This window comes from Palaemon carinicauda, chromosome 11 (genome assembly GCF_036898095.1).
Source record: "Palaemon carinicauda isolate YSFRI2023 chromosome 11, ASM3689809v2, whole genome shotgun sequence".
Classification (NCBI taxonomy): domain Eukaryota; kingdom Metazoa; phylum Arthropoda; class Malacostraca; order Decapoda; family Palaemonidae; genus Palaemon; species Palaemon carinicauda.
Window position 1 is genome coordinate 8,228,302 of NC_090735.1, and position 26,399 is coordinate 8,254,700.

Below are 26,399 nucleotides of genomic sequence, written 5' to 3' on the forward strand. Positions count from 1 at the left end.
AATTTATCATTTTCTGGTCTTCAATGCTACTATACTGGTGACCAGGAGCTGCTTCCCATTTATCACATTTATTATTATTATTATTGTTATTATTGTTATTATTATTATTATTATCATTATCACTATTATGTCTCCCGTAACAGCGAGGGCATAACAACAATTAAAATAGCGCCAACGTATCTCTACGTGTTGTAAAAGGCGACTAAAAGGGACGGGATGAGGGGACTGGGAATACCCTCTCCTGTATAGTTACTTCCTGCGAGATATCAAATAAGAGGAGCTGGGGGGAGAGTGACTGCTCCCCACACTCTAGTTCTGGGGTGGATGTAGTATGAGAGAGAGTAAAAGATGTGAATTGGAAGTATATTTTGGAACAGAAGGATGGATATATTGACCTTGTGTGAGGGAAAGATAAAAGGGAAGGGTGAAGTGATATTTGGTGAAGTGACAAGTAGAGTGTCTGGGATTGATAGGGGAAGAGCAAGAGAGGGTGTGGCCTTATTTCTGAGTGAATGGATGACAGGTAAAGTAGTTGAATGAAAGGTGTCATCTAGGTTAATGTGGATAAAGGCTAGGTTAGGTAGCGAGTGTTGGGCTTTTGTCAGTGTGTATGGGCCAGGTTGAGAGATAGGTAAAGAAGAGCAAAATTAATTTTGGAATGAATTAATTAAGTGTATAAAAGGACTGAGTAGAAGGAATCATGTACTGTAGTAATGATGGGTGACTTAAATGCCAGAGTGGGTGCTGAAGAGGTAGAAGGTCTTATTGGGAAGTAGGGCATACCAGGTGAAAATGAGAGATGAGAGACTGGTAGATGTGTGTTGAACAAGAGCTGGTGATAAGTTGTAGTTTTTTTCATAAAAGAAAGATAATAACAAGTATACAAGGGTAAGAGTGGCAAATGAAAGAGTAGGAGAAAGGGCATTAACAGGTTATGTGTTGATAACAAGAAGGATGTCTGATAACGTTTTAGTTGAAGAAAAATTAGTTTTAGCAAAATAGTGGGGAAACAGAATGGGGGGATGTAAAAGGGAGGTAATGAAAGTTGAAGATTGTAAAAAACCTGAGGTAAAAAGTGTATATCAAGAAATGTTGGAAGTGGCATATGACAGGGTGAAAGTGAGAGAAACTGGTGATCCAGAGGAGGAGGGGAAGTTAGTCAAAGAAAATTTAGTTGGGATTAAAAGTGATATGTGTGGCAAGAGGATTGTTGGAGGCAGCATGAGGAAGGGTAGTGAATGGTGGATTGAAGGATTGAAGATGAAAGCAGAAGAGAAAAAGAGGGCATTTGAAGAATGGATGCAGTGTAATAGTGTAGATAAGTATGAAAGATATAGAGAAAAATATGGAAGTAAAATGTAAGGTAGCTAAGGCAAAGAGGGCGGCCGACTGGAGGTGGGGTCAGGAATTTGGTCATTCATATGAAGTGAATAAGAAGTTTTGGAAAAAAGTGAAGAGATTAAAGAAGGGTGGACTGAGAAATGAAGAGACAGTGAAAGATGAAAATGGAAGGTTCTTGAAAGGAGAGGACGCAAGGAAAAGGAGGGCTGAATATTTTGAAAGGTTGCTGAATATTGAGGATAATCGGGAGGCAGATATAATTCCTGTTGCAGGTGCTGAGGTGCCAGTGATGAGAGATGAGAATGAGAGAGAGAGAGAGAGAGAGATTATAAGAGGGGAAGTGAAGAGAGCACTAGATGAAACAAGAGGAAAAAAGCACCTGGTATGGATGGTGTGAGGGCTGAGTGTACTTGAATGGACCCAGTGAACTGGGTGTAAGCGTGTATTGTTCCATTATACAAATATAAGGGAGATGTGCGAAGATGTGCATGAGTGTTGTTATTCAAGGGGTATTATTTTGCTACAGTGTGGTTAGAAAATAGTACGGTAGAATACTAATTAACAGGATTAAGGATAAAACAGAGGATGTAATCTCAGATGTACAGAGTGGTTTCAGAAGAGGTAGGGGATGTATGTGTCAGTTTTTTACAGCTAAGCAGATATGCGAGAAATATTAAGCAAAAGGTAAGGAGGCGTATGTTGCCTTTAAGGATCCTATGTAAAGGACAAAAGTTTGTATTTGTACCAGAACAAAGCTCCAATTATAAACAGTAATAAAAAATCCAAAGATAACTTACCTACAGTTTGACATGTGGAGATTAATCTACTGTTAGAAATTACACCAAACTCTTCTACCTTCGAGCTCAAGAAAACACTTGTTGGGGCTAACAGAAGAGGATCAATACATTTTAAAGAGTTCCTGGCATAAAATCTCTTTAAAAACGTAGTTGCTGTTGCAATAACTTGCTGTCTTAGCTTTAGGGTTTCACCCAGTTGTTGAATAACTGTAAAGAAAATATACATTACTGTATAATAAACATTTAAATCTACAAGTACACTTTTGTACCAAAAATATAAAGGATATATTTACAAAATACAAAATTTCTTAAAAGTAAATTTGTATTGTTCCTACTATATAAAAGTGAGTCCTTTTATAGAGGGATGATCTCAGTGAAGCTGGAATGACTGTTGAAATTTAACAAGGTATTTGTAACTACCGGTCGTTGGCTGGTAAGCCCACCTACCCGTCATTAAGGGGCACGACTCAACCCCATTAAAACAGTTATTTTGGGGTTACTTCAAACTCCTGCTACTACTATTTGGTTTCTCAGTCTATTTTTTATTCATTTAAAAACTATTTGAAAGAGAATTTTATGCTCTAAAAGCTGTATGTTGGAAATTATATTAGATTATATTTTATTTTGTGTGTACCATTTTATCAATGTATTGAAGTCACTTTCAAAAGTGACCATTTCTTTACATAGAAGTTGACTGCTTTTTTATACTTATGTATAGAATGTAGGCTATAAAATTCCATATCTTTTGATGCTTGAATGACCAAAATTAATCAATATTAAAAAAAAGTAATAGCACTTTTTTTTTTATAAATTTAATGTTTTGAGAAATTGGCCTTGTTTATTATTTGTAGAAAATGGTTGAATATACTTTCCTATGTATAAACTTGGGCTTTTAGTGGTAAATTTCTTCAACACTGGAGATCATAAACATAATAATCATTTGTTCCGTAACCGAAATACAAACCACGCTATTTACAAAGGGTTTACTTTTAGCGCAGCTGAAATGACGAGCCAATAGTTTTTAACGAGGGTTAATTACCCCCGCGCTAGTTAGCGGGGGGGTGGGGAAGGGTAGCTTGCTACCCCTCCCCCCTCCACACACCGGTGACTTGCTCCACTTCACTTTTGGCTCGGCGGTGATCAGACGTGTCTGTTCATCGCCTTCGCTGACAGCCTTTAATTTTCTTCTTTTTCTTTACAGCTTGTGTGATTGGTTGGAAGTTGACCTTCAGTTATTTTCTTTTATTTAATATGCGGACATGCCCTGGAGTTGCCGGCCGTCCTTGTGGGACTTTCATGTCGGACGTGAGTACGGATCCTCACACCCTCTGCCCTCAATGTCGGGGCCGACGGTGCGACCAGGATAACATGTGCCGTGAGTGTAGGGAGTGGTCTGCCTCCCAGTGGGAGAGGTTTGGCCGTCGGCGTAAGAAGAAGTCTAAGAGAGACCGTTCTCCTCCGGGGTTAGCCTTGAAGGAGGAAGGTTCTCGGGACTCTTCTTCCGCCGCCCAAACCTCCTCCGAAGCTCCCCCTCGTCCGTCTCCTAAGGAGAGTCGTCCGAGTGGGAGCGCAGGCCCTTGTTCTGTTTCCCTACCTTCGGTGGGGGGAGAGGGCGTCGCCTCCCATAGCGAGGCGGTTCCCCCTCCTCCTCCGGGGGAGGTTATTGATAATAATACTTTATCCAGTGATGATATGTTGCAGATTTGGTCGTCCCTGGGGCTTAAGGGCTTGCCCTCCAGGGTCGCTCTTATTGACCTTGTCTCGTTGGGGGCCGCTGTTAAACAGTCGCCGGTGGTAGCGGAGGTAGACCCTCTGTCTATTGTCGACGTCGTGGTGACAGAGGCCTCCGACGTGGCTGGGCCTTCCGACGCAGGTGCTGTTGCTGGTGATGGTGCTCTAGGCTCTCCTCCCCCTTCCGTGCATCCTTCGAAGGGGGAAGTGAGTCCTTCGGTCTCGACTGCTGCCCAGCTTCCTTCTGAGGGAAGTGTTTTGAAGGAGACTCCCCTTCGGAGGACCGATGGTCCCGACGATCTCCCCCGAGGCCGCCTCCGCCGTAAGGCTCACCGCCCTCTACGCCACAAGGGCCTCCCTTCCCCTTACAGGGGGACTAAGAGGCGCCTTTTTGGGTCTTCGTCCTCCGGGGGGGACTCTCCTCGTCAGCCTCAACCGACTACTCCGCCCTCCTTGAACCTCTCTGCGGACCGCTCTCCATCTCCTGCCGGATCTTCGCCTTCTGGAGAACTCGTCACCCGACGGGCAACGGTCCCTTCGGGGCTAAGGGATTCTTCCCTTACGCGAGCAGGGCCAGCGCACAAGCGCTCTCCTGCTCGCCAGCGATCTCCTGCTCGTCGACGATCTCCTGCTCGCCAAGACTCTCCTGCTCGCCGACGCTCACCTGCTCGTTGGCTCTCTCCTGATGTTTGCCCCCCTCGCCAGCGCTCTCCTGCTCGTCAGCTCTCTTCCGAGCGTCAGCGCTCATTTGAGGACCATCGCCCTGCGGTCTCTGACCACCCTTTAGTTCCTGCTGAACTCCCTGCTCACCATCGTGTGTCAGAAACACATGTTCGCCAACGCGCCAGCGATCTTCCCGTTCCTGCTCGTGAACCTATCCTCTCACAGGACACGCGTCGACCTTCTGCTCGCCAGCGATCACCAGCTCGCCAGCGATCACCAGCTCGCCAGCGATCACCAGTTCGCCAGCGATCACCTTCACATGCTGCCCGCCATCGCACGAGCCTGCATGATCGCCCGCTTACGCATGCTGCTCCTCATCGCAATACCCTGAACGATCGCCCTCCTGCGGATGCTGATCACCATCGCACAACCCTGCACGATCGCCCGCTTACGCATGCTGCTCGCCATCGCACAACCCTGCACGATCGCCCGCTTTCGCATGCTGCTCCTCATCGCAATACCCTGAACGATCGCCCTCCTGCGGATGCTGATCACCATCGCACCCTTTCACGCGATCATTCACCTGCGCATGCTGCTCGCCATCGCACAACCCTGCACGATCGCCCGCTTACGCATGCTGCTCCTCATCGCACAACCCTGAACGATCGCCTTCCTGCGGATGCTGATCACCATCGCACCCTTTCACGCGATCATTCACCTGCGCATGCTGCTCGCCATCGCACAACCCTGAACGATCGCCCGCTTACGCATGCTGCTCCTCATCGCTCAACCCTGAACGACCGCCCTCCTGCGGATGCTGATCACCATCGCACCCTTTCACGCGATCATTCACCTGCGCATGCTGCTCGCCATCGCACAACCCTGAACGATCGCCCGCTTACGCATGCTGCTCCTCATCGCTCAACCCTGAACGACCGCCCTCTTGCGCGCAATCATTCACCTTCACATGCTGCTCGCCATCGCTTACCATCACGTGATCATTATCGCCAGCGATCTTCTTCACCTACGCGGCAGCACGATCCCTCGCCGTCGCGCCATCGCTTGCGTTCGTCGCCTCGGACACGTGTTCCTTTACCTGCCCACCCTCACGCCCACTCGCCTGCGCGCCCGCGTGATCGCTCGCCTGCGCGCCCGCGCGATCGCTCGCCTGCGCGCCCGCGCGACCGCTCGCCTGCGCGCCCGCGCGACCGCTCGCCTGTACGCCCGCGCGATCACCCGCGCAACCATTCGCCTTTGCGCGACCGTTCACCCTCGCGCGACCATAGTTCGCGGCGAATTCCACAGCCGGTGGTAGCAGCAGGGACGCGTGCTCCTAGACGGCACTCGGGATCACCTCCATCCAAGCACAGGTTGGTATTGCAGGACGAGGACAGGTCATTACAGCATTCTTCCCCACCTTCTTTTCAGGCAGGTACCGTCGTGTCCACTCCAAAGGATCGCCCGATCCCTTTCACCTTAGCGAGGATTTCGGACTCTGTGTCCTTTGAGCAGCAGACTTGGTTTGGTCCGCTGGCACGGGCGTTAGTGAGGGTTATGAAACCAGCACTTGCCGGCCAGGGTAACAAACCAGCGGCTGTCTCTCCTTCGCTGAAGAGAAAGAGAGGAGTGGACTTCGTGGTGACTTCCCCCAGGGCGAAGTTGGTTCCCAAGAGGTCGGTCTCGAGGGCCCCCTCTCCTGCACGAGTACTCTCTCCTTCTCCCGTGGACGAGGCCTTTCCGTCCTCAGGTGAGTCCAGTGGACCGGTAGTCTTCCCCCCGGCACCAGGGGGGGAGACTTCGCTTCAGGCAGGAGAATTGTCTCGTGAGGAAGGGGCCCCTCGAACCTCGTTGTTGGGATCCTGTATCCCTCCTAGGAGGGAGCCCAAGGATTCCAAGACCATCCCTAAATCCTCTGCAAGGATTCGACAGGAACCCATGACTACCCAGGGGAATGTCCACGTATCACCCCAGGAAGAGATTCCTGGGGCAGGAGACTTAGCTGCCAGCCCACAGGGAGGAGAACAGCAAGAGTCCGAACATGCCTTCTGGCAGGTCCTAAGCCTGATAAGGCAACTTAACAGTCTTACGGATCCAGTCATCCCCCCCCGTGAAGGCAAAGACACAATTCTGGATGAAGTGTTCGACGTTCGGAAGGCCCCTAAGACCAGTGCAGCTCTGCCCTGGTCTCGGGGGCTGAAGAGTGCCAGAGCTAGGGCCAATGCTCAGCTCGCACTTCTTGCCTCCTCCAGTCGTTCCACTGCCGGGAACAAACTCATCCCTCCTCCTCGCCTTCAGCAGAGGAGGTATTTCGAGATCCTGGGTGAGCACAACCTCGCTCTTCCGCTCCATCACTCTGTGGAGGAGCTGGCGAAGGGAGTTCCCTTGGAGAAACTCTCTGCCCGGCAGGTGTCGTTCTCGGCGGCAGAGATCCTTAACCACGAGAAGGTCGCTAAGTGTGCCATGCAGGCCACTTCGTGGCTGGACTTCTGGTTAGGATCTCTGGGCATCCTATTGCGATCTGAGGACTTGTCCAAGGAGACCAATAGGAAGGCCCTAGAGACCTTCTTGCTCTCGGGCACCCGCTCCATCGAGTTCTTGGCGCACCAGGTTACCACCCTGTGGGCCAACTCGGTGTTGAAGCGTCGCGATGCTGTGTCCGAGAGATTCCATCCGAAGGTCCCCGCCGTAGATGTGTGTAGGCTCCGACATGCCTCCCTCCTGGGGGAGAGCCTGTTTGAGCCTCAAGACTTGGAGCGAACGGCTGAGAGGTGGAGGAAATCCAGCACGGACTCCCTCCTCCACAGGGCCCTTACAACTCGGCCCTATAAGCCTCCAGCCCCGCCACAACAGCAGCAACAGCCTCGTAAGGCTCCAAAACAGGCACCGGCAGCTAAGAAAGTGGTGTCTAAGCCCCAGCCCTTTCCAGCCAAGGTCAAGAGGGGTGGTAAGTCCTCCAGGGGAGGCAAGACTTCTAGGGGTGGCGGCCGCGGCCGCAAGCCCTAGGGGTGGCAGTCCCCCTGCGTGTCCACCTGTGGGGGGATGCCTTCAGCGTTGCGTCCGCAGGTGGCAACATCTCGGGGCCGATGCTTGGACGATCTCGGTGATCGGCCAAGGTTATCGCGTCCCGTTCACGTCATCTCAACCTCCCCTGACAGCGAATCCAGTGTCGTTGAGCTCCTATGCCATGGGATCGGCAAAGGGGCTGGCCCTTCAGGCCGAAGTCAAGACCATGTTCGAGAAGGGTGCTCTCCAGGAGGTCGTGGACGGCTCTCCAGGCTTCTTCAGTCGACTCTTTCTTGTAAAGAAGGCTACTGGAGACTGGAGACCCGTCATCGATCTCTCGGCTCTGAACAGGTTTGTCAAACAAACCCGGTTCAGCATGGAGACAGCAGACACAGTCAGACTTGCGGTGAGACCACAAGACTTCATGTGTACACTGGATCTAAAGGACGCGTACTTCCAGATCCCAATCCATCCGTCTTCCAGGAAGTACCTGAGATTCTGCCTAGACAACAAGATCTACCAGTTCAAGGTGCTGTGTTTCGGTCTCTCCACAGCTCCTCAGGTGTTCACCAGAGTGTTCACCCTGATTTCGACTTGGGCGCACAGGAACGGCATTCGTCTCCTTCGTTACCTAGACGATTGGCTGATCCTAGCAGACTCGGAGTCGACCCTTCTTCGACACCGAGACAGGCTTCTAGATCTTTGCCAGGATCTGGGGATCGTGGTAAACCTCGAGAAGTCCTCTCTGCAGCCGTCCCAGCGACTGGTTTATCTAGGCATGCTAATAGACACCAATCTCCACAAAGCCTTTCCATCAGACGACCGGATAGCAAGGCTGAGGAGGGTGGCGGAACCTTTCCTCAGGCGAAAAGAACTCCCCGCCCAATCGTGGTTGCGTCTCTTGGGCCACCTATCCTCCCTGGCCCGTCTGGTTCCAAACAGCCGCCTCAGGATGAGATCCCTTCAATGGCGGCTCAAGTCCCGGTGGAATCAAGGATCCGATTCCCCGGACACTCTGATCCCAATGGGGTCTCTGGAACAGACGGACTTGCGGTGGTGGCTGGCCGACGAGAACCTGCGAAAGGGAGTGAGTCTTCTCGTCCTTCCCCCGGAATTGACTCTGTTTTCGGACGCGTCAAAAGAAGGGTGGGGGGGCGCACGTTCTGAACCAGAGGGCCTCAGGCCTTTGGTCAGAATCAGAAAAGTGCCTACACATCAACCTGCTAGAATTGAAGGCCGTCTTTCTGGCCCTTCAACAGTTCCAACGGTTCCTGGCGGGTCACTCCGTGGTGGTGATGAGCGACAACACCACGGTAGTGGCTTATATCAACAAGCAGGGAGGCACTTTTTCGCAACAGCTATCCCATCTTGCAGTAGAGACTCTGAGGTGGACCGAAACCCACTCGATAACACTATCAGCTCGCTTCATTCCTGGCAAGAGGAATGTGCTCGCCGACAGTCTGAGCAGGGCTTCGCAGATAGTGAGTACCGAGTGGTCTTTGGATCCTCAGATAGCCAACAAAGTCCTGACTTTGTGGGGTTCCCCGACGGTGGACTTGTTCGCGACAGCCTTGAACTTCAAGCTGCCCCTGTACTGCTCACCAGTCCCGGACCCCAAGGCACTCTGGCAAGATGCTTTCCAGCAACGGTGGGACAACATCGACGTGTACGCCTTCCCACCATTCTGTCTGATGAGAAGGGTGCTCAACAGGACCAGACTATCGGTCAACTGTTCCATGACTCTAGTAGCTCCGCTATGGCATCACGCGGAATGGTTTCCGGACCTTCTGCAACTCCTGACGGAACTCCCAAGGGAGCTTCCTCCACGACACGAGCTTCTCAGACAACCCCACTCCGGTGTCCCTCACAGGGCCGTAGCCTCGCTTCGGCTTCACGCCTGGAGACTATCCAGCGTCTCCTCGCGGAGAGAGGCTTTTCGCAACAGGTTGCGGAGAGAATGTCTCGGCACCTGCGAAGGTCCTCTGAGGGAGTCTACCAAGCGAAGTGGAGAGTCTTTTGTGGTTGGTGTCGTGGAAGGGGTATCTCTCCACTCGATGCCACTATTCCAGCAATAGCGGACTTCCTTGTGTATCTGCGAGAAGAAATGCGCCTTTCTGTCTCGGCAGTGAAAGGCTATCGCTCAGCCTTAAGCTTGGCCTTCAGATTGAAGGGCGTGGATATTTCTTCATCGCTAGAACTCTCTTTACTCATACGTAGCTATGAGCTTACCTGCCCCCAGTCGGAAGTGAGACCCCCTCCTTGGAACGTGGTTCGAGTTCTCAGGTCTCTCAAGAGACCTCCCTTCGAGCCATTACGCCAGGCCTCCGATCGCCACCTGTCTTGGAAGACGGCTTTCCTACTCGCCTTGGCCTCGGCCAAGCGAGTTAGTGAACTTCATGGTCTCTCGTACGACATCGCCCATTCAAGGGGATGGGGGGAGGTAACGTTCAGGTTCGTCCCTGAGTTTGTGGCCAAGACTCAGAATCCTGGAGTGCCGGATCCTCGGTTCGACTCTTTCAGGATCGCGAGTCTCCGTTCTGTAACAAACGACCCAGACCAGCTGCTACTATGCCCAGTGAGGTGTCTGAGGTACTACTTGAAGAGAACGGCTGCAGTCCGTCCTCATGTGCGAGCTTTGTTTGTGAGCACAGGCAGGACAAAGAGGAGGGTCACAAGGAACACCATCTCTGCTTGGATTCGAAGGGTTATCCACCATGCCCTGAATCCTGACCCTCCTCCGTCACGTCGCCCTCGGGCCCACGATGTCAGGGGTATTGCTACATCCCTGGCCTTCAAGAGAAACTTCTCTGTGACGCAGGTACTTCAAGCGGGGGTCTGGAAGCGTCAAACGACCTTCACAGCCCACTACCTGCAAGACGTGACCCACAGGAGCCTCGATACGTTCTCTATCGGCCCTGTGGTGGCTGCACAACAGCTGGTCTAACCTCAGGCTCCTTTTTGGACAAGTAGCAGTAGGTTGAGGGCGTTGTTACCCGGTCTTAGTCTGTGTGAATGAAAGAGTATGTCTGACCCTTACTTCTTTCTTCATTCTCCCCTCTCTTGGGGAAGCAGCATCCTGGTCCTCGCATAGCTGACCTCGACCTCTGCAGGTAACCCATGCTTCTTTGTGCTCCTAGTATTAAGCTTAATACTGTTGCGTCTCCCATACCCTGACGAGGTGGTATGGGGAACGTCCTATCCTAGAATTCCTATCTGAAGGTCTCAAGGTCAACTTCATAGGACGAGTCACACTCTCCTCCTCACACTACTTATGTAGGCCACTCGTTCCTAGCGATGCTAGGAACCTGTGAGGTACAGGGGCTCTCTCTCTCTAGTGCTGCTCACTAAGGGATCGAGCCCCCGGGCAAGCCGAAGTCAGTAAGGCTGGGGACTTTCCACCCTTCCTAAGGGGTAAGTCACCCTTTGTAAATAGCGTGGTTTGTATTTCGGTTACGGAACAAATGACAAATTCGAAGATAATTTGTATTTTTCCTAACCATACAAACCTTAGCTATTTACACATATGTGCCCGCCATCCCTGACCCCCAAGTCAAGTCCTACCTCTAAGTGAAGTGAAGCAAGTCACCGGTGTGTGGAGGGGGGAGGGGTAGCAAGCTACCCTTCCCCACCCCCCCGCTAACTAGCGCGGGGGTAATTAACCCTCGTTAAAAACTATTGGCTCGTCATTTCAGCTGCGCTAAAAGTAAACCCTTTGTAAATAGCTAAGGTTTGTATGGTTAGGAAAAATACAAATTATCTTCGAATTTGTCATATTTCAGGGTTATTTACTAAGCATTAATACCCATCTTTCCCTCAAATCCAGATATATATGCATCTTTCACCATAACCATCGCATAAAAATTGTAAATATATGAAAGAGCAGATAAAGAAATATGGGATTCAAAATTCTTTCTTACAGATTGGTTGAAATTACTTGATAATTCATAGGAATGGTCTTTTAGTATATATTTTCATCTTTGTATTTTCTGGGCAAATTCTACGCTTTGGTCATATCCATTTACTGTTTCGTACACTTTGTGTATCTTTCAGAATAAGCGTAAGATAAAAATTGCAAATACAGTCAGCCCTTGACATTTACTGGTTCTATCTTTGCGATTTAGGTCATTTGTAATACAACGAACTATATAACCTGTTAATTAAATAAAACTTCCTCTATTTGCAATTTCACGATATCTACTCTCATGGCCCGACGATTTCAAACCAACAGTGCTCTTCTGCACCAAGCCTGCTTCGCACCATTTCCTTCTCCACACAGCACGACACCCCATCTTTTGTTGACTAGGCCTCACTCTCGCATCGACAGCCAGCTGGAGTAATTATGGCGAAACAGAGTATGTGATTTTTTATTCAATACGTTATAAGGCCTTTTTTGGGCTCAAGCCATGGCGTCCTGATGGAAGGTTCCTGTTTGGTAGCTTCCTTGGGTATAAGACTACTAAGATATTCCCAGAGAATTTAACCACAGGTTATCACAGAATTCTAACTTCTGGAGCGAGTATCTCAAAGGTTTCCCTTTAAGACATCGTAATACAACAGGGGACACGCATGTCTGGTCGTGCCACATAGCTATCTCCACCCCGAACAGAGTTAACGCTTCGGTGTGTAAGGGCTGAGAATAGCTGGGAGCCGTTCCACAGCTAATCTCACTCGTGGCTACTACTGATACTCGAGACGTAAACAAACGGACGCCATTGCTCTAATGACGTCACGCGCGTCTTTATCCTTTGTTTAGTAGCTGCCCTACTGAGACGGATTTTCCCTTGTGTGAACTTTATCGTTTTGCATCTTCGCTATGTCGTTACCTTCAGCCTCGCCTTCTTCTGGAAAGTTGAGTACAAGGTTCCAGTATTGTTTAATTAAGCTCTGGCCGTAAAGTAAATATTATTTTGCGAAATAATTGATGTTTTGTGGCAGAGCTGTGCCTCTACCGGACCCGCCATTTTATGGCGTCGTTGTTGTTTTGCATGTCTTATTTAGTTAGCCACAACAACGCTTCCGGCCTTATATACTAATCGAATACATTAGTTTATTTAGTCTTCATAGCTAGGAACTTTTATATCGTGTTTAGACGCTTTTTATCGGTCATCGATTGACCTCATACCAGTCGGCAACTATAGCCCCCAGGCCAGGAGCCTATATACAAGTGTTCATGCATGATTTATCAGTGATCCTAGACTAAGTTATGAAGATAGTGGCATTATTATTTTACAATACTTTTGACTAGTGATGCAAATGTTTTCGCCTTCAGGGACCATATAGGGGATAGGCTAGTCAGTGATTCTTACTAGCCTAACCTAACCTTAGGACCCCTATATGCTTCCTTCATCCCCTGCCTTGGCATTCCCTCTAATTAGCCTTGATCCCTTTTCTGAGTAAAGGGATTCATTGTCTAATAGAGTATTATATCGCCTCTCAGTCCTCCCTAAAGGAATGAACCCCCTTTAGGATTGCGTCTGAGAGTGAGGTTAGGCTAGCCTACCTCTATGGCTAGGATAGTCTGCGACTTTCCTGCGATAGCGATACGTCTTCTTCCTTGCCTAGTTCAGGACTTTTAGCCCTGATCTAGGTCGGGTTAGGAAGGTTTCTCTGTTCCATGCTGAAACTGTACTCTTGCACCGTTTTAGCCGATCAGCCTAATCTTAGGTTAGGGAGTGTCCTCCCTTCCCTTTGTGGCCGCTCTGGTACAGAAACCCTTCCTGGGAAGACCCCTCTCTTCTCCCTCCCCACCTATCTCTTGTATAGCCTAGCCTATGCTTAGGTTAGTTTATACTCATCTGTCCCCTGTCCTACAACTCCTCCTTAGGGTGGATGAGTAGGGCTACCCGAGCTTCCTTGTGCAGTCCGCTCTGGTACATATACCTTCATAGTGTCCTATAAGGTTAGTTCCTAGTGTAGCTCTGCATAAGGGAGTCTCCCCCCCCCCCATCTTGGGTGTTCCCTAGTCCTCCCTTGGGCTACCCGCTCCCGGTCCCTAGTGACCCCTGCATATGGATGATAGAGCCTGTCTCTATCATGGGTACACCCCCTCAGGGAGGGGGAGGGATGTCTGGAACCCTGAAGGTACTTCCTGCATCCTTCCCCCCCTCCCCCTGTCTCTCTATCTATCCGGGTGCCGGTCTCTTGCCGCCTCTTATGCCGGCAATACCTGCCTCTTGGTGACTTCCCTACCCTTGCCGCCAGCCCCCCGTGTTCCGAGGGACTGCCGGCTGCCGCCGGCTACTACCGGCGGCTCTCCTACTCCTATCTAATCGTCCGCTTGCCGGTCGATCTCCGGAGTGCCGGCATATACTGCCGGCAACCCGATACTACCTGTACCATCCTTACCCCAGTCACCAATCCGGCATCCTCCGGCTGCCGGAGCCGCCGCTCCCTGCCGGCGTGCCGCCGTTGTGCCGGCGGCCGCCATCCTGGTATCTAACTGACTTTTGAAAATTGTCTGTTCTAATGCCAGAATCTATGCTGGAGCGAGCTCCGGCGTGCCGGCGGCTTGCCGGATACCCCGGAGGCGTCAAGAATACTTGCACCCCCTCTCTGTAGCTATCATAAGACTAAGATAGCCCTACCTGGCAAATAGATAAGCTGCTTTGCTTCTAAGATCAGTACCTAGTACTGCTCTATTAGTGATCATGCTGTCTCTTTGCATTCTTCTATTTCCAGCATGCTATGTGCATCTTAGCACGGCTGGTTGCCAGAAGCAGTTACCCTTAATGAGACCTTCTGGCTCTTATCTGGGAACCGAATGAATTCGATCCCAACCTTGTCCTTGGCTTTCCATGGAGTTCCAATATAATGGGAATCCTAGGAAACTATATCCAATGATCTCGGTCATTTGGATTATCCCAGGACCAAGCCTATGGTAACCAGCCGGGCGAGATGCATGGAGCGTGTTCTCCTTTACTGTTTCACTCTCTATGCATCACACCTTCTATAAGTTAAAATTAATGATTAATATTAACTTAATTTAAGAGCCATTCCTATGACTCCCCCATACTCATTTTCTCTTTCTTCCACAGGAGGAGCAGATGAAGTGCGATTTCGCATACTGTGCCGTGAAACGCTCCCAGTTTTACGGACATACGGCGTGCAGGACTCACGCCCCTTGCTCAGACAAGAAAGGGGATTGGAAATTCTGGAATCCACTGGAATGTACGGTCTGCCAGGCCTACCTAGTTGAGGCCTTCCATAACCCTCCCTCAGCGGAGGTTAGAGACATTGCTCGTGAGAAACTGCGCAAGTGGGTGCGTGGTTTTCAGAGGAATGCCACTGGACCGTACCTGGCCACCGAAGAACTGAGGTCCCTGCTGTTCCCTAAGGCCTCCCCTGATTCAGTGGTTCCAAAGGAAGCAATCCCCACTGTCCAAATTACGGTGGAACCTGATGTGGTCATGGCTCAGTCCATGCACGAGTGTCGCCTAGATTCCGAAGAGGATGAACAGATCTCTGACGTCTCGGAAGACACGGAGAACTGACGTCTCGGAAGACACGGAGAAGACGCTTATGGCTCAAGGAGCCGAAGAGGACGAAGACAAGGTGGAATACACCGAGTCGGAGATTGGAGCTACTCCCTCGTCCATCCCTCCGCCTACTCCTACACCGACGGATGTGTCCATTCCGTCTACCTCCTCGACCCCGGATCCTTCTTCTTCTACACAAGAACTGATCCGACTGATTAGAGCTGTCATGGACGACAGACTGAAGGAGAACCAGGAGTCCATCAGGTCTATGATTGGATCCAGAGAACCGAAGAAGATCTCGGTTAAGGATCTCCCAGCTTGCTCTCATGCCAACCCGTGGAGGTATGCAGAGCATATGGTTATTGCGACCGGCAGGATCTTTGTTAGTGACAAAATCGGCACGGTCCCGTTGGAAGATGTGGAATTCTTCCCAAGCTTCGAGGCCTACCCGGACTGTTACGTCCGGCTTCGTTCTGAACCTGCCTCGAAGGAGGAGACCGAACCTAAGGAAGAGATAGTGTTCGATCTCGCAAAGGCCCAGGCTATGCTAGCCTCCGCATTTAAGAGCAGGGGCTTTACCTGCTCTAAGCTTCCTGCCTTGAGCAAGAAGCATCCTACTTATGTCGCTCCCGACACTGCGATTCTTCCATTTTTGGAAAAGGCCTTGGCTGCATGCCTTAAAGCGGCGGAAGAAGGGAAACCCTGCCCTGCACTGGAGGAGTGCAGACCCTTCTCCATCGTAACGCCCCCTGACACTAGACAATGGAAAGATGTCCAACATACTTTCGTTGTGGGTAGGCTCGATCCTGACGTTGCCGGACGTCAGTTTAATGAAGACCTCCCTAAGCTCAATGATCACCTCCTTCGCCGGGAACAAGACACGAAGGAGAGGCTTGCAGCGTCTCTTTCTCATCAAGTCCAACTTGAAGTTATGGCCTGTGACACAGCAGTACCCGATCACTACATGGTACTGGCCAAATCCCACTTACTCACGGTAATGAAGGACTTGTACCATTTCATAAAGGCTCGTAGAGCCTGTCGTGAATTCGTGTTTGTCGGTGCCACCGTGAAACACGAACCCCGGAGGCTGATTTCCTCCAACATCTGGGGAAAGCACCTGTTTCCTTCGGACCTTGTCAAGGAAATAACGGACAGAGCCGCCACGGAGAATAGGAACCTTCTCCACAAGTGGGGCATGTCCAGGAAAAGGAAAACCTCTCAGGACGATGGACCTCAGCCTAAGAGGAAACCTCAGAAACCGAAACCCCAGCAACGTCAACAAAGACGTCAGTTTCCGGGACCCGCTACCTCCCAAGTGGTTGCCCAACCACAACAGACCTTTCAATTGGTCCCCCAACCGGTGTTGTCACAGTCACCGGTCTTCACCCCTGCCTTTGAGCAGCCATCCACTACCTTTCATGCCAGAGGTAGAGGCTCGTCCAGGGGTGCAAGCAGAGACGCCTCTCGTCGTCCCTCCAGAGGTAGAGGAGGAAAGGGAGCTAGCGGCCGAGGCAACAAGTCCTCGGGACACCAGAAGCAATGAAGTGCTTCCGGTGGGAGGAAGACTCCGCCAATTCCAGGATCGTTGGACCTTCGATCCTTGGGCACACAGCATCATCAAGAACGGTCTAGGCTGGAGTTGGGTGCAACCACCCCCAATCTTCCAGCGGTTCTTCCAACAATCGACCCCCATTCTGGAAGAATATGTTCTAGACCTCTTGAACAAGAAGGTGATAAGGAAGGTAAAGTCCACCAGGTTCCAAGGGAGACTGTTTTGCGTTCCCAAGAAGGACTCAGACAAGCTCAGAGTCATTCTGGACTTATCCCCCCTCAACAAGTTCATAGAGAACAACAAATTCAAGATGCTGACGCTTCAACAAATAAGGACCCTTCTGCCTCAAGGTTCCTACACGGTCTCTATAGACCTGGCGGATGCCTATTGGCACATTCCAATGAACCATCACGCTTCCTCCTACCTAGGATTTCGACTCCAAAGGAAAAGCTACGCCTTCCGGGCCATGCCATTCGGCCTCAATGTGGCCCCTCGGATCTTCACGAAGCTGGCAGACGCCATAGTACAACAGCTCCGCCTAAGAAACGTCCAGGTGATGGCCTACCTCGACGACTGGCTAGTCTGGGCTCCATCGCCCGAAGAGTGTACAAAGTCTTGCGACAAAGTTACCCAGTACCTAGAACACCTGGGATTCAAGATCAACGAGAAGAAATCTCGCCTCTCTCCGGCTCAGAAGTTTCAGTGGCTGGGAATCCACTGGAATCTTCAGTCACACCGCCTTTCCATCCCCCAGAAGAAAAGGAAGGAAATAGCAGGGTCTGTCAAGCGACTACTGAAATCCAAACGCATTTCAAGACGACAGCAGGAACGAGTTCTAGGCTCTCTACAATTCGCCTCAGTGACAAACCCAGTGCTTCGTGCACAGCTAAAGGATGCCGCGGGAGTCTGGAGACGATCGGCATCCATCGCTCGAAGAGACCTCAAGAGACGGCTTCCAAACAGACTTCGACGCCTCCTAAAGCCGTGGTCGGAAGCAATGGCCCTGAAAAGGTCCATTCCTCTCCAACACCCTCCTCCTTCACTCAACATCCACACGGATGCCTCACTGGAGGGCTGGGGAGGTCACTCCCACCTGAAACAAGCTCAAGGGACCTGGTCTCCACTATTCAAGACGTTCCACATAAACATCTTGGAGGCCATGGCGGTCCTTCTTACTCTGAAGAAGCTATCCCCGCCGCCCTCGATCCACATCCGTCTAACCCTAGACAACTCGGTGGTAGTTCGTTGTCTCAATCGCCAAGGCTCAAGATCGCCCCAGATAAATCAGGTGCTTCTCCCAATCTTCCGTCTGGCGGAGAAGAAGAAGTGGCACCTGTCTGCAGTTCACCTACAAGGATTCCGCAACGTGACAGCGGATGCTCTATCTCGGACAAACCCGATAGAGTCGGAATGGTCTCTAGACGCAAGATCATTCTCCTTCATCTCTCATCAAGTCCCAGAACTTCAGATAGATCTCTTTGCAACGAGCGACAACAATCAACTTCCTCTGTACGTAGCCCCGTACGAGGACCCCAAGGCAGAAGCGGTGGACGCCATGTCACTGGACTGGAACAGATGGTCCAAGATATACCTGTTCCCTCCCACCAACCTTCTGTTGAAAGTCCTCTCCAAACTGAGAACCTTCAAAGGGACAGCGGCCCTAGTGGCTCCCAAGTGGCCCCGGAGCAACTGGTACCCCCTGGTCCTGGAGCTGCAGCCCAAGCTGATCCCTCTCCCGGGCCCAGTTCTCTCTCAACAAGTACAGAAGTCGACTGTCTTCGCTTCATCATCGAAAATCAAGGACCTTCATCTCATGATTTTCTCTCCCTTGCCGCAAAGAAGAGGTTTGGGATCTCGAAGAAAAGTCTAGACTTCCTAGAGGAATACAAGACCGAATCCACGAGACGGCAATATGAATCATCCTGGAGGAAATGGGTCTCCTTTGTTAAAGCAAAAAATCCTAAAGAAATCACCATTGATTTCTGTATGTCCTTCTTCATTCACCTTCATGGACAAGGATTAGCAGCCAATACGATTTCGACCTGCAAATCGGCTTTGACTAGACCAATTCTATACGCTTTCCAAATTGATCTGTCCAGCGACATCTTTAACAAACTGCCGAAAGCATGTGCTCGCCTACGCCCAGCACCCCCTCCGAAACCGATCTCCTGGTCACTAGACAAGGTGCTCCATTTCGCCTCCAACTTGGACAACGATTCATGCCCCCTCAAGGATCTGACTCAGAAAGTTATATTTTTATTTGCTCTCGCCTCGGGAGCTCGAGTCAGCGAAATAGTGGCATTATCAAGAGAAGAGGGACACATCCTGTTTGCTGATTCAGGAGAAGTGACCCTCTCCCCTGATCCGACGTTTCTCGCCAAAAATGAATTACCCACCAAAAGATGGGGCCCTTGGAGAATATGCCCCCTGAAGGAGGATGTCTCTCTATGTCCAGTAGAGAGCCTCAAGGTCTATCTTCGCAGAACTTCAAACTTTGGTGGAGGCCAACTCTTCAAAGGAGAAACATCGGGCAGCGACCTGTCACTGAAACAATTAAGAGCGAAAATCACCTACTTCATTCGCAGAGCGGATCCGAACAGTACACCCGCTGGTCATGATCCTAGAAAAGTGGCATCTTCTCTGAACTTCTTTCAGAGCATGGACTTTGAGAGCCTTAAAAACTTTACGGGCTGGACGTCCTCGCGAGTTTTCTTTAAACATTATGCGAAACAAGTGCACGAAATCAAACATTTTGTGGTAGCCGCAGGTAGTGTTATGAAACCTGCACCTAACTCTGCGTAGAACAGTGAGTTACTTGGGACTCTAACTCTTCGGGTGCCTATGTTGACCCTCGAGTGATTCATAGTGATGTCTAAAAACACTTAGTGCTTTTATAACTGTTCTTATCCCAGGTGAAATGTCATAGTGTTACACAAGTGCCGCATGCCTTGAGCATGATGTGTTATTTAAAGACTTGCGTTCCTCGAGAACGAGTACCTACTAATCCTGAAATTCCCTTTCAGATTCAAGAGCAAGCCTTTATTTCTATGTACATTATTATTACTGTAAATGAACTTTACTTTTGCTGTAAATTATTTAATTTCTGCATTGTGAAATAAAATTTCTATTTTATTACTTATGCGTCTCTTTCAGCTCCTACTTACTATGAAATACATACTGTCATAGTTTTATTTACTCCTCCTTTCTTATGGTCATGAAGAATTTAAGATGTCCATTCCTAAATTATATTCACCTTGCCTCAGTAAGGTTCCTACACGAATACTTACTTCTGATAATCAGGAGATGAACTCTACGCACAGTGCCCAACCACCACTGGCCTACTTCAGAATGTTCCTATACAAATATCAAACATTCTGCTTCATCTCTAAGCTCTTAAAAAGTTCTTCTGTCAAGATGAATAGCCCTTCAATACCACTTTGACGTCGGCATAGCCCATGGGAACTTCCTACCAATGGGGGGCAGGATATTTCGTTCCTATGGTTCTTACCTAAGATTACTTTGCTGTTTTGTCAATGCCTAGGCACTTAACTCTGGGGGAAAATCTACCACGATACATTGATTCTCTGGTACTCTTCCATCAGGACGCCATGGCTTGAGCCCAAAAAACGGATTTTGAGCGAAGCGAAAAATCTATTTTTGGGTGAGATAGCCATGGCGTCCTGATGGACCCTCCCTACTACTTCGTTCAGTTTGCTCCCACCCTACACAATTGTATCATGGTGATGGGCAGCAACTGGCGCCAGGATAAAGACGCGCGTGACGTCATTAGAGCAATGGCGTCCGTTTGTTTACGTCTCGAGTATCAGTAGTAGCCACGAGTGAGATTAGCTGTGGAACGGCTCCCAGCTATTCTCAGCCCTTACACACCGAAGCGTTAACTCTGTTCGGGGTGGAGATAGCTATGTGGCACGACCAGACATGCGTGTCCCCTGTTGTATTACGATGTCTTAAAGGGAAACCTTTGAGATACTCGCTCCAGAAGTTAGAATTCTGTGATAACCTGTGGTTAAATTCTCTGGGAATATCTTAGTAGTCTTATACCCAAGGAAGCTACCAAACAGGAACCTTCCATCAGGACGCCATGGCTATCTCACCCAAAAATAGATTTTTCGCTTCGCTCAAAATCCGTTTTGTATCACAAACAACCTAATCCGCAATGAGCGAACCCGTGAATAGGGAGTGCTAAATGTACCAGGTTCTGTTAGGGCTCCACTCTAAGATCTCCAAATCACGAAAGAACTCGAAAAGCATGGCTTAATGTCGGAGAATGGTCTCCACCAAGTCTGTCAGGACTAGCCAATCATCTAGGCAATGATGGAGAAAATGCTTTTGAAGTGTGCCAAGATCAAAACTAAAGTGAACACTCGAATAAACACTGGGGGTGCTGTTGACAGAACGATTCACAGCACTCGAAACTGGTATATCTTTCCATGTAGCATAAATCTTAGGTACTTCCTTTATGACTGATGGATTGGGATTTGGAAGTACGTGTCTTTCCTGTCAAACGTGATTATGAAATCTTTCAGTCTGACAGCCTGACTGACCATTGCTGCGGTCTCCATCTTAAACAGAGTCTGAAGGACAAAATTGTTCAAGGCCAAGAGGTTTATGACTGGTCTCCAGCCTCCATACGCATTTGTTACAAGAATGGGTCCACTGAAGAACCCTGGGGACCCTTCGACAACCTCCTGGAGAGAGCTCTTCTCTATCATGGTCTAAACATGAAAGGTTTAAATTATTGCCAACCAGTTATGAATGTAGAAGGAGATGTTTGTCTTCGACCATGGTTAAAATCAAACTGAAGATAAGAGTGAGCAGGGGGGCGGTACTTCTCCAAGCTACCACTAGTAACAACTGTAACAGATTTTACACCACGTTAAAAGTTTTATAGCCGTAGCCGGCAAGCGCTGATTTCTTTTCCTATGTAAAGAGCGTAAGGTTTGCATTCTGTGTAAGCAAAATTCAGAAAGAAAGAATAATGAAAAACACAAAATGATAAATTCTAATACAGTACTTTCAATAAAGTACAGTACTGTACATTACTATAATATTAATGGCTATCAATAAAATGGAAAAGGTTTTGTATACCAATATTTTCTGCTTATATATTCGGGCAAATAACAAATATCACTTCACTGCATTACACTCAATCTGCAGGGTGTAAAGTAATGTACTTACAATTAGCAAAAAATATCATTATCTTGTGATATTCTACTTCAGTAAGCACCTCCAAGTCAGCCTGCCGCTCCTGGATCAAATCTTGACTATCAAGGACCCACTGTTGGCTGTAAGGACAAAAATCTATTAGGCAAAAGATAAAAATAACCAGAAGCATATGGATACACACAAGCCTACATTCCCTTATGTGTTAAAATATAGACAAACCCTTGTTCAATGACGACTGAACACTTGCTAATTTGGAGAAACGAGAGGCTTATCGTCCTTGGAAAAGTAATACAGCATTACCTCGGTTTTCAAGTGATTGAATACTGTACGAGCATAAAAATTCAAATAATTTTACAAGTATTGCATTGGTTTATGAAGCAAAAATTTACTTCCGTATGTGCATTTTTTTGTGGACATGTACTGTACGAATGAGGCTATAATGCTATATGCATAATTTCTCCGTAGTAATGAAATTCTACCCGAACTTTTCAAATTACTATTCTTCAAATGTTTGATATGAGTTGAGATATGTCTCTATGAATAATATATTGTATACAGTACATGTATTAACTTTTATGTGAAATCAGCTTTTAAACTAATTGTACTGTAAGTCTAAAAATAAAATCTGGCATGGGTACTTGGTAACTTTTTTTTTATCATCATTATTTGCTTATTGAGGAAAGAGACAAAATCTGTTGGGCATTTTATAGGAGAGGATATGCCCAATTACTTTTGAAGAAGGAAAAACTAAAATGACAGTGTTGGATAATTATGATTTGAGGTTCAGAGAAACCCTGCTTCTACATCTATTATGGCAGCTGGGAAGAACAGCAAAAAAAAAAAAAAAAAAAAAATTACAGTAGCAGCCCATACAATGGGCACTGGCAAATAGGATTATAGCATTTGCCTCAATCCAACCATTCATAGCTACTACGACAGCAGCATGTAAGTACTCCATCATGACAGCATGAGACATGATGCAGACACCCATTACGGCTTCACGAGAGCAGGAGGGAGTACAGTATTGCCATATACTGTAGTAACTTTTTAATCAAATTTCCATGCCAGTTAAATTCTTTTGCAGTTATTCATACTTTTCATTATGAATGGTTAATTTGTACAGTATTCATTTTTAATGTTAGGGGTTATAAACTTGATAATTAATATTACAAGCCTTAAAAAATAGAGTACTGTATATGTGTAAATATGGATGTGTGAACCCCATCGAAAGATTTTACTTTATTTCTTAAAGGAAAATTTTTTTAGTTTGCAAGCATTCTAGTTTTGAGCTCGGTTCCTGAACAAATTAAACTTGAAAACCAAGGTACCATTGTAGATCAAATTTAACTTGGATTACCTATACTCAGCTAGGAGCTGTTGCTTTGTTTATGCTTCAACTGAAAATGAATACAGCTCGACCATAAAATCAAACATTTTAAAAGTAACTTGTATTTTTCCTAACTAGACAAACCTGGGGGGAACGTAGAGAGGAGAGCCCCCCCCCCCTTTTTTTTCTTTTGTTTGATGTCGACTACCCCCCAAAACTGGGGGAGGTGCCTTGGTATATGTATGTATGTATACAAACTTAAGTCCTCTAATAGGAGTATCCAAGGACTTGAGGGTATATTACCATAGGTAGTTGAAGGTAAAGGTTGTCTTGCATTTCCAGATTCTAGCCTTTAATACCTGAGCCCCAGACAGGTTCTCCGCAAATGCTAGATAGGAGTTGATAACCCTGACTTTGTGAGTCCTTACCCATGCTGGACTTTCAAGCTCTTTGTCGGTTGATTGTTTCATGAAGCCAAAGCGACACAAGAATTCTTGAATATCATTCTCTTGGTCCTGTTGGTCTTTGGGGCTTCAGGCACTTTTGGGTCTTAGGTGTTACTATGGACCTGAATCCAACACACTTCTACATATGCTGTGCTTTATTCACTATCTACATACAGTACATAGGGCTATATACAATCATATAATCAGTTTTACCTAAAATATTAATCTAAACCCTACTCTTATCTATTTTAGCAATAATTCTATGCCATCAAATACTCATTTATATTACAATAGAAACATGCCAAATTTGGAAGTACCAGTAATTTGTATTTTCCTAATCATACAAACCATTCGCGTTTTGCTATGGAGACTCACCCTTAAGTGGGTGGAAGTCCAAAACCTAACTGGCTGAGAACTTGACCTTGGGCTAAGCTCTGAGCTCGTGGGAGCGTGAGAGGGGCACCATTGTTACCTAGCAAATTCTTGGTTGAGAGCCTGGGCAATAGTGGTGAAAGTGTTTGAATACTTATAAGTATTGTGACTTGACCAGGTGATTGAAGTGTATAGCACTCCTCTCTCTTAACCTACACACTACCCTCCTTCCCCTCAAAGGGAAGATAGGGACATAAATATATACTGCACTATATTTCAGGATACAAAAGGGAAATGGGTATTTATTACCTGCAGTTGCAGGTAAGCCAACTTGAAGAGTTATCCAGATACTGTACTCTATGACAGGGGAGGATGAAGGAAGAATAGGACAGTCATTCTATCCATTCATCCCAGACTAAAGCGGGGTAACGTCTGCCCTTGACCGACTGTTACCTGTCATGTAAGAAAGCTGTGAGAGAATACACAATTTGTTGTGCTGCTACCACTGGACCTATGGAGAAGGTATCCATGCTCCTGTAGATTATGTCTTGCAGATAGTGATGCTTCCAGAAACCCGCTTGTAGAACCTGTGTTACAGAGAAGTTTCTCTTAAATGCTAGGGAAGTACTCATGCCCCTGACATCATGAGCTCTGAGTCTGCGATCTCTTGAGGGAAAAACAGGATTCAGCTCTTGTTCAATTACCTGGCGAATCCATGCAGACATTGTGCTCTTTGGGACTCTCCATTTTATCCTGCCCATGCTAACAAAATGTTATTTGATGTGTGGGTGAACTCTAGACGTTCATTTAAGATGGCGTTTCAGCGCTCTGACAGGTCACATTAACAGTTGATCAGGATCATCGGTTACATGACGAAGACTCAAAATCCAAAAGGTTCCGAACCTAGGATCTGCTACACCTGGATTCTGCGTCTCAGCAATGAACACAGGGACGAAGTTACGCATTACCTGCACCTATCCCCTTGATTAGGCTATGTCGTATGAAAGACCATGCAACTCGCCGACCCGTTTGGCCGAGGCCAGGGAGAAGAAGAAAATCGTCTAGAGAGTCAAGTCATGATCTGAGGACTGATGCAGCAGTTCATAAAGTGCTGGAGCTTTCAGGGATTGTAGCATATACACTAAATCTCAAGGAGGTGGCCTAACTTCCAACTGGGGGCAAATAAGCTCAAAACTTTATACTGTATGAGGAGAGGCAGTTCCATCAAAGAGATGATAAGTCCGTTCAGTCAAAAGAGTTTTCCTCCCGAGGTATAGTAAGAATTCCGCTATCATGGAAATAGTGGGCTCTAAAAGGGGAGGTTTTGCGCCATAGGCAATAACATGACAGGTAGCGAACCAAACATGCCATCCTGTCGATCTGGGAACTTGAACACTTTCGAAGCTCAATGGCTTCTCTTTATCCCATCAAAATTCCATATTTCCAAAAATTCAAACAGGGTAATGGGAGCATCAATCAAGGTTCATAGAAGCTTATTCTTCACCCACGAGGCACAAAGTTAGTATCATATTAGTGCGAAGATACTTGTGAATCATTTTTCCATTTGATCAATCCAAATATTGTAAGGATTGCAAATTCTACCAAGATTGATGAATTATACAGTATATCTTTGCGTCAATAGGCATGGGCGGAGGAGATGATGATAAAATGGGACTCTTGGGGGATCATTAAAGTGACTGCTTATAGTGACGTATTGGTGAAATACATTTTAAATATGACGGAAAATCACCGAACAATGGCCAAGCTAAGTTTTTTTGCAGTAATCTAAGAGTTATTGCAGTTGGAAGATTGCACCTAAATGTGGAAGCATTTTTTTTATATTTAAAACTATGGATTGAAGATGTATTCGTTATTTTAGTATGGTTTACGTACACAGTACAGTATACCCTAGAACACTATTGGCTGCATTTAACCCATACTCTCGTGGACTGGTATAACTTTTGTCGGGACGTGTGTGTGGAAAGCGGAAATGCAATGTTGGTAGCAGGTTGATGGCAAATGGGTGTTTGGTGTGATTGACTGGGAGACACGTGAGACTTTCTTTAGGGCTATCAAGGATCGTTCGGCGAAGACGTTGAACCGGATAATAATAAACTTCGTTCATCTCAAAACTACCATAATTTCGGACTGTTGGAAGGCTTATAGTAGTGTCAGGGATAAATTTTTTCGATCCTGCAATGTTAACTATTGCAATAATTTTGTGACTCCGGACGATCTCAACGTACAAACTAATACCATCAAATCGCAGGAACGAGTACCTAAAATATCAGTAGTACCGAAATTTGGGACAAAGAAACATTTATACTATAATCTACTTTGCTATGTACATTACTGTATTCAAAAATGCTACCTGAAGAATACTTGGTGTAAACCAAAGGCATTCCTAAAATTAGTCAAGCCTGATTACCAGCTCAATATCCATAACTCCGAAAGTACTGGTCCTTCCCTACACCCTACTCCTTTGCTAATTCCCAATCAATTCAG

The 26,399-nt window shown here is 47.6% G+C and overlaps 2 protein-coding genes across 2 annotated transcripts in view; both read right to left on the minus strand.

Moving 5' to 3' along the window:
- Positions 1-26,399, minus strand: part of LOC137649955 (uncharacterized) — a 361,156-nt gene that overhangs the window by 213,671 nt on the left and 121,086 nt on the right. The window lies entirely within an intron of this gene.
- LOC137649956 (cyclin-C-like) overlaps positions 1-26,399 on the minus strand; it is a 35,071-nt gene that overhangs the window by 7,863 nt on the left and 809 nt on the right. Inside the window, exons 2-3 of the mRNA XM_068382939.1 lie at positions 21,762-21,868; positions 2,139-2,345 (exon numbers count right to left, since the gene is read on the minus strand). Coding sequence (XP_068239040.1) covers positions 2,139-2,345; positions 21,762-21,868 — 314 coding nt within the window. The remainder of the gene's footprint in view (positions 1-2,138; positions 2,346-21,761; positions 21,869-26,399) is intronic.